This window comes from Lagopus leucura, unplaced genomic scaffold, assembly GCF_019238085.1.
Source record: "Lagopus leucura isolate 7727_CA_CO unplaced genomic scaffold, USGS_WTPT01 Super-Scaffold_100017, whole genome shotgun sequence".
Lineage (NCBI taxonomy): Eukaryota > Metazoa > Chordata > Aves > Galliformes > Phasianidae > Lagopus > Lagopus leucura.
Genome location: NW_024962271.1, coordinates 14,854,603 through 14,866,915, shown reverse-complemented (window position 1 = coordinate 14,866,915; position 12,313 = coordinate 14,854,603). Strand labels below are relative to the sequence as shown.

At 58.2% G+C, this 12,313-nt stretch overlaps 2 protein-coding genes across 6 annotated transcripts in view; one reads left to right on the top strand and one right to left on the bottom strand.

Annotated features, from left to right (window-relative positions):
* The window catches only part of PARD6A (par-6 family cell polarity regulator alpha), a 5,006-nt gene extending 1,197 nt beyond the window's left edge, over positions 1-3,809 (top strand). For 2 of the 3 annotated variants that reach the window (XM_042877103.1, XM_042877100.1), the window contains exons 2-3: positions 716-938; positions 2,860-3,809. In XM_042877103.1, coding sequence (XP_042733037.1) covers positions 743-938; positions 2,860-3,647 — 984 coding nt within the window. In that variant the 5' untranslated portion in view covers positions 716-742 and the 3' untranslated portion in view covers positions 3,648-3,809. The remainder of the gene's footprint in view (positions 1-715; positions 939-2,859) is intronic. The other variant, XM_042877102.1, reaches the window with a different exon arrangement.
* Positions 3,810-4,875: 1,066 nt separating this feature from the next.
* ENKD1 (enkurin domain containing 1) lies at positions 4,876-12,084 on the bottom strand. Of its 3 annotated transcripts, XM_042877272.1 has the most exons (10): positions 12,039-12,084; positions 11,687-11,801; positions 10,844-10,914; positions 9,804-9,904; positions 9,421-9,645; positions 8,909-9,081; positions 7,164-7,325; positions 6,686-6,855; positions 6,145-6,281; positions 4,876-5,657 (listed from the first exon to the last, which is right to left on the bottom strand). In XM_042877272.1, the coding sequence occupies exons 2-10, from the start codon at positions 11,750-11,752 to the stop codon at positions 5,497-5,499; spliced, it is 1,266 nt and encodes a 421-aa protein (XP_042733206.1). In that variant the 5' UTR covers positions 11,753-11,801; positions 12,039-12,084; the 3' UTR covers positions 4,876-5,496. The 3 variants fall into 3 exon arrangements, with proteins under 3 accessions (XP_042733206.1, XP_042733207.1, XP_042733205.1); XM_042877273.1 differs by lacking the exons at positions 10,844-10,914; positions 12,039-12,084 and having other exon boundaries at positions 11,687-11,773; XM_042877271.1 differs by lacking the exons at positions 10,844-10,914; positions 11,687-11,801; positions 12,039-12,084 and adding an exon at positions 9,999-10,221.
* Between the last annotated feature and the right edge of the window lie 229 nt (positions 12,085-12,313).

Below are 12,313 nucleotides of genomic sequence, written 5' to 3'. Positions count from 1 at the left end.
CGGTGCTGATGCCGGTGCTGATGCCGGTGCTGATGCCGGTGCTGATGGTGCCCGCCCGTCCCGGCAGCACACGTGGGGGCGGCAGCGCGCAGAGGCAGACCGGCCGTGCGGGGCCCTGCTCCGCTCCCGGTGCTGCAGCGGCACGGCTCCCAGCGCCGCGCGGTGCCGATACCGGGAGGACGGGGCCGCCGGGCCGTCAGCCCGCCCGCTCGATGCGGTGGAGGGCGCAGCGCCGGGAGCGCTCGGCAGGTGCGCGGCAGCGGCGGGGGCGGTGTGGCCCCGGCGGTGCCGGCGGGCTGGGGGCAGCCCTCGGTTGGATGTGCACAGCTGGGTTAGATGTGTGCCGCCGGGACGCGGTCACACCGGGAACGCCTCGGGCCAGATGTGCATCCCGACACCTCCCTTCTCTGCGGTGTGAGGGGGCATCCAGATGTGCACACGCATCCAGATGTGTGGGTGCATCCAGATGTGCCCTCGCTCAGCCCCCCCAGCACACCCTCACCCAGCTGTGCTCTGCCGGCCCCCAGCCCTGCGCTCACCCAGATGTGCCTCCTCCAGATGTGCCTCCGCCAGCCCCCAAGGATGCACCCTGTGTCCCCATGTGCCCCTTCCCCATCTCTGCCTGTGTGCCCCATGAATAACAGCTGGGGTCCTGCTAACCCTCCTCCAGCTCTAACCACCTTTACCTCCTCTCCCTCCTCCTCCCCCTCTGCAGTTTGATGCTGAGTTCCGTCGCTTTGCTATGAAGCGCTCCAGCGCTGGCACCTTCCAGGACTTTTACAGCCTACTGCAGAGCGTGCATCAGATCCCCCGCGTGGATGTGCTGCTGGGCTACACTGACGTCCACGGCGACCTGCTGCCCATCAACAACGATGACAACTACCACAAGGCCCTGTCCTCCGCCAACCCCCTTCTCAGGGTCATCATCCAGAAAAAAGGTCAGTGGTGGCTGGAGAAGGGCTGGGATCCATTCCTTGGGATGCACGGGGCGAGCGGCAGTCCTCATGCTGGCCTTGTTCCTCTCGTTGTGCTGGGGGATGGTTTGGGAGGAGGTGACACCACGGCCACCCAGCCATGCATTTCACCTCTTGGAAGTCGTCTTTGCAGCCGGGCTGGTGTGAGCTCCATGCAGAGCAGCTTCCTTGTGCTGGACTGTGAAATAGTTGTGATAGAGGCATCCCAAGTGCAGCTGCATGGGATGGACCCTGAGCACTGCGGTGGTTCCAGCTCATGTTGTCGGCCCAAAGTCCCCAGATGAGGGGTGATGTTGTGCTGCTGAGTCAGGTACCTGTGCTCCTTCAGGGGTTTCCTCCAGGGCCACTCAAGCAGCTCCAAACCATCCCCTCCTGCGCCAGGGCTGCAACATAGGGCAAGAACTTGGCAGAGGGTCTGCAAGGGGCACATGGAGAGGCCAGGAGTGAGCCCTGGGTGAGTCACGGCTGATTTAGAATGGATCCAGGTCATTCCAGGGCTGGGCTGTAGTCAAACCAGTCCCCAGGTTGGTGAGGAACACAGGCAGCTGCAGAGCTTCCTTCACACACTAGGTGCAGGGGGAGCATGCACGCAGTGTGTCCGGATGTGTGGGTTTTGGAGTCCTATGCCATGGGGTTGAGAAGCAAAAGCCACAACACATTGCTCCCCATGCCACCACTCACATGCAGAGGCAGTGGAGTCCCATTGGTGCCCAGCTGGGGACAGGCACTCAGCCCCAGGGGTGGGCTCAGGCTCACTGGAAGGGCGGGAGGATGCCCGGTGCATCCCCCAGGCACCAAGCGGCACAACTTGGCTGCCTCTCGCCCCCCAGAGAGCAGCCATGTGCTGAAATAGCTGTGGGAAAGCCTCCACCGCCCTTCCCCAAGCTAAAAATAAGGCAGGCGGTGAGTGCAGGGAGATATTTATAACCCAGGAGCCCTGGCAGGCCAGCTCGTCCTGGGAGAAACCCCATGTGCCCGTGGTGCCAAGGACTCCCCCGTGTCCAGACCAGGATCTGGTGCTGGTGGGGAGCTCTTGCACATGGCAGCCCCCTCCCATGGGTGCTGCACTGCATAGAATGCTGCATTCCCCTTGCTGTGGCACTGGGGCCAGGCTTTCTCAGCGTCCTCCTGAGGTCACGCTGGGACTGGGTGATTTCTGTATTGGTGGCTGAACACCCGCTGGTTCTGCAGGCTGGGCACTGAGGATGCTAATAAGCCCTGTGCAGCATTGGAAGGATGCAGTGGCAAAAAGCATCCAGATCTGAGCTCCCCCATGGAGAGGGGTGGAGAGAAACCAGAGAGAGCCCTGGGGATGCTCCCTGGCCCCTAGGGGATGCGTTCAAGGGAAGGACGTGGGGGAGATGGCACCCACTGAACAGCCCCAGAGCGGTTGGCTGGGGGGAATGGAGCCAGACCCTGCTGGGGGGTCTGCAGTGCCTGGAGATGGAATAAGAAGTGCTGACAGGATGCACAGGTTGGGAGGTCCGGGGCTGTGGGGACACTGGATGGGACACTGCGAGATGGGCGTCCTGCTTGTGAGCTTGTGGCAGGGCTCTGGTTCTTCTGCTCCAACAGGGATAAGGTGGGGAGCTGGTGTGTGTGTGCCCCAAACCAAGGCACAGCAGTGGCCCCCAGGCTGGCAGAGCCGGCAGCTCAAGCGTTAAGCCGCAGAGCTTGGCTTAAAGTGTGATTAAGGCTGAATCACCGCCTGGATCCCACTAATCCCAGCCGTGTGTACACTGGGTAATCCCAGGAGATGGGCCCAGAGGAGACAGGAAGAGCCGGGCCGATGTTTGGTGGGGAAGGCTGGTGAGATCGCAGCCGCTGTGCGGTGCTGAGCGCCGTCTGACCGCCATCTGACCGCATCCCCCTTTGCTCCCCACAGCAGAATCAGACACCGCCATCTTCGCCTCCAACTCATTGCAGAGGAAGAAGAAGGGACTGCTGCGCCCAGCGCACTGCCGGGCCAAACCTCACCTCCTCATCGGCATGCCCCAGGACTTCCGCCAGATCTCCTCCATCATCGACGTGGACATCCTGCCCGAGACGCACCGCCGCGTGCGGCTCCACAAGCACGGCTCCGACAAGCCGCTGGGCTTCTACATCCGCGACGGCGTCAGCGTGCGCGTGGCCCCGCAGGGCGTCGAGAAAGTGCCCGGCATCTTCATCTCCCGCCTGGTGAAGGGCGGCCTGGCGGAGAGCACGGGGCTGCTGGCGGTGAGCGACGAGATCCTGGAGGTCAACGGCATCGACGTGGCCGGCAAGTCTCTGGACCAGGTGACGGACATGATGGTGGCCAACAGCCACAACCTCATCATCACCGTCAAGCCGGCCAACCAGCGCAACAATGTCATCCGGAGCAGCAAAGCCTCGGGCAGCTCGGGGGTGTCCACAGACAGCACCCCGAGCCAGCAGACCCCCAGCCCGGCCTCGCAGTACCTCAGCAACTACAGCACAGCCGAGAGCGACGAGGAGGGCGACCTGGTCATCGAGAGCGACGGCCCGCCTCATTACGGCCCCGTGGGCTGCCCCAATGGGGGCCCTGCTGACGGACCCCTCCCGCCCAGCCTGTCCCCACACAGCTCGCAGGGCTCCCTGCAGTCCCTGGGCAGCCACGATGGCAGCCCCGGCCGGGGCAGCGTGCGGGAGGACGGCACCCTGCTCACCCTATAGCCGGACTGCTTGTGGGCACCAGAGCCATGGGGCTGCCCCTGCCCTGTCCTTGCCCTGGGGTCTGCTCCTGCCGGGCACTGCCCATCTGAGCCCCTCACCTCCCTTCTTCCACCCACGTGGGTTTTTTAATTATTTTATCAAAGTGTGCATCATCAAGTAATATATTGCAATGGACAGTAAAACCTTTTCTAGAAAACACCCCATTTGTCCATCGTTCGCGTCGCTGCAGGGGCCAGCGGTCTCCATTCAGGACAGCAAATGGGTTTGGTGCTGTGCGATGGGGCAGCTGTGTCCCTAACAGTTCTGCACACACGTGGCTTTGTTGCTTTTCAAGTGGGCCCAGCAAGGCTAATTGCAGAGTTATCCAACAATACGTACTCAGGCTGCTTTGGGCACAGCGAGCCCCTGTGCCCAGGGCAAACGTGGGGTCCTGGCGTAGGTGCTGCTGTGTGGTGACATCTGTCTTACAGGAGAAGGAGGACCCACAGCTCTCCAGGACTGCAAGGGCTGAGCCGGGTGCAGCTCCTTGTAGCCACTGAGCCGGGCCCCAGACAGGCAGGCAGGAGAGAGATGCAGACAGCAGAGCTGGTTAGTCCAGGCTTGCTTATGGCAGGGAGTGCAACTGCAGCAGGGCTGGGGCTGCTCGCAGCGCAGTGGCAATGCCCTGAGGACAGCCCCAAGGAGGTGTGGGGCCATTTTCTGGTTGGTACCTCGCCTCCTCCAGCCCCTAGCAATGGGAGCTTCCTTGGGGCTTGGCAGCAGTGCTATCCCCCAGCAGCCTGGGGCACAGGATGAGGCTGCAATGTCTCACCACCCTGATAAGCCCCAGATCCTGTCTTGGGATGAGGGAAAGCCCGCAGCAGTGCAGCATTTGTCCCATGGTGGAGATTTTCCCAAGCAAGCTGGACAAGGCCCTGAGCTGTGGATCTGGCCCTGCTCTGGGCAGCAGATGGACCAGAACCCTCCAGTGATGTCCTTTGGGCTGAATCTTCCTTTGCTCCACAAAGGAAAGAGCTTTTCAGAGCTGCTGAAACTCCTATGGGGTATTCGATGGTATGCAGGCAGAGCTCACCTGCACAATGGCACCTGCCCTGTCCTCTGGCCACTTCAGGCCACCCCCTGTGAGGGTCTCTCACCTCTCCTCCTGGCAGCATCACATCAGCACTGCTGCTTTCTGCTGCCCACCACCACTCCTGAGGCCCTGCTGAGTCCACCAAGACACACCAACGGAGGAAAACTACAACTTTATTGAAGTGCATCCCACCCCACAGACAACAACAGCTCCAGACACCTCACCAGCTTCCCCTGCTTCCACCCCAGCCCTTCTCTTAGCAGGAAGCACTGGAGCTCTGTGCCTTTTTGCTGTCCTTGAGCTACCGAGCGCATGCAGCAGGACAGAGGGGACAAAGGCACCGGCTGCGTGCTTGGGATGGGTCAGCACAGAGCCCAGAGCAAAGGCCCTGTGTGCAGCGAAGCCTGCAGTGCCCTGGGAGAAAGAGAAGGACAACCAACAGCAGAGCAGCAGCACGGGGGACCTCCTGCCAGTTTCTAGAAATGGAAAAATAAGAAACCACAAGATCTGTGCCATCAATTCCAAGCAGACAGCTGATCTCTGTGAGAAGTCAACCAGCACGGGGACAACTGTTCTCCACACTGCACAGCAGAGTCAATTAGCTCCTCTCCCTCCCATTTCCCTGGATGTGCCCTGGGAGCAAGAGCAAGAGGTGCCAACTGCGTGTTGGACACAGTACTGACAGCACTACGGGTGCAGGGTCCTCGATTGTCTTCCTCTCCTTCCCTTCCCTGGGATGCTCACGCAGAGCAGCACACTGCTTGCAGCCCCATGGGCTCAGGAGTCCAGCTTGATGAAGACTTTGGGCCTGGAGAAAATTTTGAGTGCCTCTTCAATCTGGGAGAGCTTCCTCTCGAGCTCTACTCGCCTCTTCTGAATGCTGAGGGTGTCTGCACGCATCGGCAGCATCACCAGGTCCTTTATCAGCTGCTCCTGGCCTGGAAAAGACAAAAGGCTGTGTGAGTGGAAGATAAATTCCCTTTTTTTTTTTCCCCTCACACTACAACCTCACTGTTCAGCTGTTAAAATGGTAGCAGCGTGGGAGCAGGGACCTGGAGAGAATACCCATCCTTGGATTGAAACCGCAGCTGGAGGAGGACCAAAGCTCCAGCTCTAAGGTGCTCCTACTTTGAGCAAGGGTTGGACTAGAGACCCCCAAAGATCTCTTCCCACTAAAAATATTCATTTTAAGTACAATAGTAACCCTAACGTCAGGTCCCCTGGGCCAAGCCTGTTCCAGGAAGCCAGCCCTGTAACCTCCAGGTCCCACCATGCCATAGGATTGCTCTTTCTGCACACGCAGCTCTAGTGCAGGGATTACTGGAACACCCCAGCATCTCTCCATGAGGCAGGAAATCAGGAAGCAAGCCCGTGCTCCTGAACTGGCTATTTTTGAGCTGGAATGCTCCTTTCTTTTCCTCTTACTCTGCTTCAGGCTGCCGAGCATCTCCAGCCTCTGGCCCTCAGGCATCATGGTGTGGCCAGGCGGCGTGTCAGGATCCGGCCGGCTTCGCAGCTGCTCCTCCATCTGCCTGCGCCACTGCTCCTTCCTCTCCAGCAGGCTGCAAGGCAGACAAAAGCTGGTGTCACACACCTGGCAGGAAGGCTGCCCAGGAATGGAGCCCTGCTGGTCTCCATGTCACTGCCTGAAGACCACAGAGCCCCAGGCTGGCAGCACCCCCACCCCCCTGCTCCATACGCCCTTGCTGCGTTGAGAAGCACTTGGATTTAGCCCACGTGCACGGAGTGGCCACCACACTTTGTGCGTGCTCAAAGGCACCGAGCACATAGCATCACTGTACTGCAGCAAGCAAGGGAGGAGGAGACAAAACTCTTTACCAGCCCAGTTGCGACAGCCATGGGATTCTTGTTAAGCCAAGAAACCGGCAAGCTTTGCAGTTATTCTCCAGGCCACAGTCAATTGCTCTGCTGGCACACGGCGCCCTGGCCCCTGTGGCACACGTACTACTGGGGGATGTGGCCCTTCTGCTTGGCGTTGTACTCCTCCTGCTCCCGCTGCTTCTGTCCCAGCAGCTCAGCCAGGGCCTGCAGGGACTGGGAGCGCCGCAGCGGGGCCCGCTTGGCATTGCGAGCATTGTGCTTGATGAAGTCAATGCTGTTGCCCTCCACCTGCAACTGAAAGTAGAGAACGGGAGGCAGTGAGTGCTGGGGTGGCACACACAGGCAGCTGCTCTTGTCCTCCTAAGGGACAGAGTGAGCGGCTACATGTGTGAGATGCTGAGCAGGTGCACAAAGAAAGGGCAGACCATCAGGAGCCATAGGCAGACAGCACCTACAGCAACAGCTTGAGACAGCAGGCACCAACGGCCACGAAAACCTACGGCCTGCCTTGTCAAGCTGAGCCCACAAAGCATGCAAAGCAAGAGCAATGGGGGGCAGGGTGACAGAAACCCCTGGGAGCATGCAGGCAGTGTGCCACTCACCTTGGTTTCAGCAGCCGGCGTCTGCAGAGCCTCAGTGCCTGTTCCTGCCTTCATGCTGGCAGGTCTTGGGGACAGAGGTCTGCCTGGCCTGATCCCAGGGCCGCAGCGAGAGTACGCCCGCAGGAAATTCACAGCCTCTGGGTTTGGAGGTGGAGAGCTCTCCTGGGAAAGGTGGAAACATAAAACAGAAAAACGGCTCAGTGGGGGGAGTGATGGGGCAAAGAGAAACTCACCAACATCGTCTGGGGGTCAACCACGAGCTCAACCGCAGGTTTACAGCAGACAACAACGTGCTCCTCTGCTGTGATGTGGCTGAAGTTCTGCACACAAACCACAGGCAGCAAAGACCAAACCAGAGTGCTGACGGCAACAAACCCACAGCTGGCAACTGAATTTGGTGAAGAAGCACTAAGAGGAAGAAAAAAAGATCTGCAGGAACATCCATACAGACCACAAGTGTGCGAAGCACTGACGAGGGAGTCCCTTCTTACTGAATAACACTGCAGGCACAGAAGCAGAGCGCCATCAGATAACCCTGCAGAGACACCCACCAGGGGTGGGAAGCATCTTCAGCAGTCAGCTGCAGAGCAAGGTGATGCTGGCTGCTGCTGGCAAGGAAGCAGCTGCAATTTACACCATAGAAGACAAAGGAGAAAAACTCCATGCCAGACTTTCAAGACTAACAGAACCAACTCCACCCGTGAGCAGGAGCTCCACAGAAGATGGAGATGCTTTGAAGGGAACACATCATCTCTAGGAGAGCCTCAGCAATGGTTAAAGCAACGTGAGTCAGCTCCGGGGCCTCTGAATCCAAAGAGCACAGAAACACACCACGCAGAAACCGTGCAGAGAGAACACCCCCTTTCCACAAAACAAAAGATGATCTCAATCATCCTCTGATCCTGATGATTTGTCAAACAAGAGTGTAGGCTTGTATTCATTCCTAAGGCACAGGTGGGCTTGCTTCTGCGCGTGGAAGGTCACAGATACCAGCAAGCAAGTTGGTGGTGCTTTCTGGTGCATCAGAAAGGAGGGACAAGGCCTCTGGAACTGCTCAGAAATCACCCTGCCAACCTTTGTAGCACCACCTCGTTGGCTCAGGGGCCATAGAATGGAGGGAAGTGATGCAGAGATGAGGAGGAATCTGAAGCTTCAGCTCAGCTATGAAGCAGCAAGGAGGGTGTTGCTTAAATGGTGATGCTCAAGACGTCACCCAGCTTCTTCAGTGCATTCCTCACTGTAACCACTTAGCTGCATTTTGGAAAGCCCCCAACAGAGACATTACTTAAAACACCAGGAAAGAAAAAAATATCCAGAAGAAGGAAAAGAAAGAAGCTGCTGGAAACCAGACACCACTCGGAACAGAAACCATCCGTGTTTCAGCTCAGTACACAGTTGGTAAAACCCACTGTGTGTCACAGGGTCCTGAGAGCTGGCACAAAGCCTGCAGCAGCCTGAAGGCCGATCTCTCCTTCTCTGCCTCAGTGCCATGCAGAAAGGGTGAGGACAGTGATCTGTGGGGCAGAATACCACCGCCTTTTGGCATGAACCCCAGACATAGAAAGCTGAGAAGCCAGCTGGATGCACCTCAGGACAGGGATTTTCTGAGGGCTGCTCTGCACCATGCCAAGAATTGCCCTCAGATTCCTACGACAGAAGTGTCAGGCAGGAGGCAGCAGGCAGAAGGTGTGAGATTTTCTTCTTCTGAGCTGCCAGGAGAGTCGAAGAGCCCCCTGGGTACCCACCTGCAGTCTGGCCTTCACCTTTGACTCCACGTTTTCGTATTTCTGGGATTTCCACAGAGCTTTCACAGGTTTGGGCTGGCTGCGCTCCTGGGCCCGCTCCCTCTCTTTGCATTTCTTCTGAATCTCCTTTATTCGCCTCACGTTTTCCTTCTCATGGTCCTTGGACTCTTTCCCTGCACAGCAAGGGGAGACACAGCTTTCAGCCCTCAAACACTGCCAGCAAACGTAGGCTCCTGGATCACAACACCAGAGCTGACAGCTCCATCTCCAAAGTGGAAACAGCAAGTCCTCCCCCCTCCCGCAGACCACACAATCTGTGCATTTCCCCCCACATTGGGTGGGCTGACCCTGTTCTGGAAGACCTCAGCTGGTTCCCCTCCCGTTTTGGCACAGCGTTTGTGGCAACCGCCATGCAGGCACCAGCTTGGGGCAATGCTGGGATATAAAGCCAATAGGCGACAGGCAGCACTCAGCTTCACCTCCCTTCTGGACCTCAGCACAGCTGTGCTTACTCTTTGCTGGCAGACCCCCACCGAGAGAGAGCCCATCGAGCTGCAGCAGGAGGCCGAGCGTCCCCTTCTGCCCCTTCTCCAAAAAGTCCCTTCCGCTGGGGCGGATGCGAGGCGCTGGCTGGGGCTGGTGGGCACCTCTCAAAGCACGGGGTGAGCTGGGAGCTGAGTCCGTGGGGCGAGAGGTAAAATCCAACTGCTGAGCATTGCCTTCCAGCCTCCCTCGAGCTACAGAGAAAGAAAGAAAAAGCAGCTTAGCGCGATCTCACCTCGCTGTTTCCCTCAAGCACAGTCTGCAAATCATGCTGAAGGTCCCCCTCCACATCTACCTCACGTTTTGCCTTCTTTTAACCTTCTGGATCACCATCAGCACCCTGAGGACTCACCTGAGAAAGGGCGTCTGTAATAGTTTGGGAAGAGCGTAGGGTCTGGAGGAATGGGTCCAGAAATCTTGGATGGCCCTTCACACATTCTGCTGTCTCTGTCTCTGCAATGGAAACCAACCACCAGTGAGAACTGAACTAAACACAGCTCGCTGAGCCACTGCAGAGCTGCAGCTAATGTGTATGTGAATGGCTGACCTTCCTATTGCAGAGCTCACACCCAGCTGCAGGGACAACCTGCAAGTAGGAAACAACCCCAATGGACCCCATGGCTGCCCAAGAGCTGTGGGCGCCCATCCCTGGAGGTGCCCCAGGCCATGGATGGGCACTGGGCAGCCTGAGCTGGGGGGCAGCCAGCCTACAGCAGGGCTTGGGGGCGGTGAGGTCCTTTCCAACCCAACCATGCTGTGCTTTCACATAGGTGAGGCAAAGGAGCCAGCAGCACCGTCCCTACTGCAGGACTAACCAGCATTGATCCTGAAGTGTCTGCATTTTGTGATACCTGCACCTTCAGCACAGAAAATCCGACTCCTGGGTCTGCAATTCCAACACTTCAGAGACAGCCCTACGGGAAGAGCCCCTTTTAGGACCCTCAGAATGCCAGCACTGACGGGACACAGCATCTTCCATTTAATTTATAAACCAATAAACAATCAGCACAAGGCTGAGTGAGCCTGACTCATAGCAACTAATGCACTGCTGTCTTCTCTGTTAAATTACCCTTGTTGACATGAGACCCATTAGCAAAAAGCTATTATTCATCTCCCAGACACAACGGCAGAGGCAATGTAAGCAGTGCTGAGCACTGCACACCGGCAGGCATGTCCAGAGGCTTGTTTGTACCCAGCCACCCTGCAAAAGCTATTTCTGAAAAGCTTCAGACTCAGATTCTCAGGCTGCAGTAAAAGAGCACTGCTCTCTTATTATTTAATCTCCTTTAAAATGGATAGAGCTAAGCCAGCATGGGCCCTCTTATCCTAAAAAAAAATAAAAAAGCATCACCAAGAGATTACTCCAGGATAGTTACTGGCCTTGAAACTCACATCTGATCTCGATCTGAACTCTCCTCCAAAGCCAGTAATTTGGGTGCAAAATGACAGAGTGAAAGGAGGACCTGTAACAGAGCAGGCAATTAGCGTGGGGGACTGAAGGAGGAAAGGCAAGCTGATGGGAGCTGGGGGATGGAAGACTCCTTCTGTACCTGAACACAGGGCCCATCTCACGTCCCAGCAGCACCCTGCCCTGCTGCAGGGAATTTGCAGATGACACCCACACCCTGATTTGCAAGTCACATTGCCTCTGGGTTTGGATCTCGCAAGATTACACAGCCTTGTTACAACAGCACTCGGCCTATCTGGGTGCTCACAGCAAAACATGCAGGATGCAGTCCCAGCACCTGCATCATCATCATCATCATCGTCATCTGGCCTCAGGATGAAGCAGCCAAACCCTCAGCTCCCACGAGCAGGTTTTCCAGGCAGCTGCTCTGCTCCTGCACAGTGGGACAGCAGGGCTGGAGGATGGGGCTCTTTGAGAACCTGGGGGCTCCAGGGATGAGCAGACTGCATCCCACCCAGACAGAACTCCTGCAGAGACCAGAAAGGCACTGGGCAAGCACAAGGGGAGCAACAGGAGAATGTGCCTACAGGAGGAGCAGGGCCAGCCCTTCCAGCTGGCACTTAATATGCACCTAGGAAAGCATCTCCAGCACTGCGTTAGAAACCTAAGCATCAAAAGCATCTGTTGCCAGCAGCAAGAGGCCACGGCCTCGCAGCTCAAGCAAACAGATGTACGTGTGCAGCTCCTGCTCAGCGCAGGGCCGGGCTGCAGAGGGGGGCAGGGAAGCAGAGATGCTCGGAGCTGCAGGACACACCTCCCGTCCGTACCTCTTCCAGCAGAGCTCGGTGCCGCCCACCGGAGCTGCGCGCCCGGCCGGGGAGCTGCAGCCTCATGCGGAGCTGGAGCTTTGTTGTTCGGCTTTGTGCTGCTACGAGCCCGATTCTGTAAAAAGCATAGGAAAAAAAAAATACATCTCTGGATAAGCTGCGATAAGCAGAGCGAGTCACCCGGGGCCGAGCAAAGGGCTCGTGGCAATCGGGCCGTTCGCTCGCTCGCTCCCTCCCGTCGCGGGCGGAAACATCGGGTCAGAAGCACGGCGGGGGGATGGGGTGCGACAGGACGGGCTGGGATGGGGAAGAACGGGGACGGCCTGCCGGGTTCCGGCCCCACCGCACGCACCCGCGGAGCCGCCGCGCTCCGGGCAACCGCCGCTTCCGCCGGGGGAGAGGAGGGCCGGGCCGAGCCCCGCCCGGGGAGAGGTGTGGGCAGATGATGGGCGGCCGGGCTCGGCGCGGCCCCGCTCTGCTCTCCCTCTCGCTGTGGGACGGCCGCACTTAAGGCCGCGCTGTTGATGCGTTCCCCCGGTAACGGCCCTCCCGCAGCCTCCTCCCAACCGCTGCCGAAGCCCGGTGCTTCTCCATGTCCGTCCCCGCGCAGGACGCAAAGTAAGCCGG

Excerpts from the sequence above, each read along its gene's own strand:
- ENKD1 (XM_042877271.1), bottom strand. The coding sequence starts at position 10,204 with ATGGTTGGGTTGGAAAGGACCTCACCGCCCCCAAGCCCTGCTGTAGGC. Across the intron at positions 6,282-6,685 it reads AAGGGCCACATCCCCCAGTA|CCTGCTGGAGAGGAAGGAGC; the intron begins GTACGTGTGCCA and ends TCTGCCTTGCAG. Across the intron at positions 5,658-6,144 it reads GCTCGGCAGCCTGAAGCAGA|GCCAGGAGCAGCTGATAAAG; the intron begins GTAAGAGGAAAA and ends TGTCTTTTCCAG.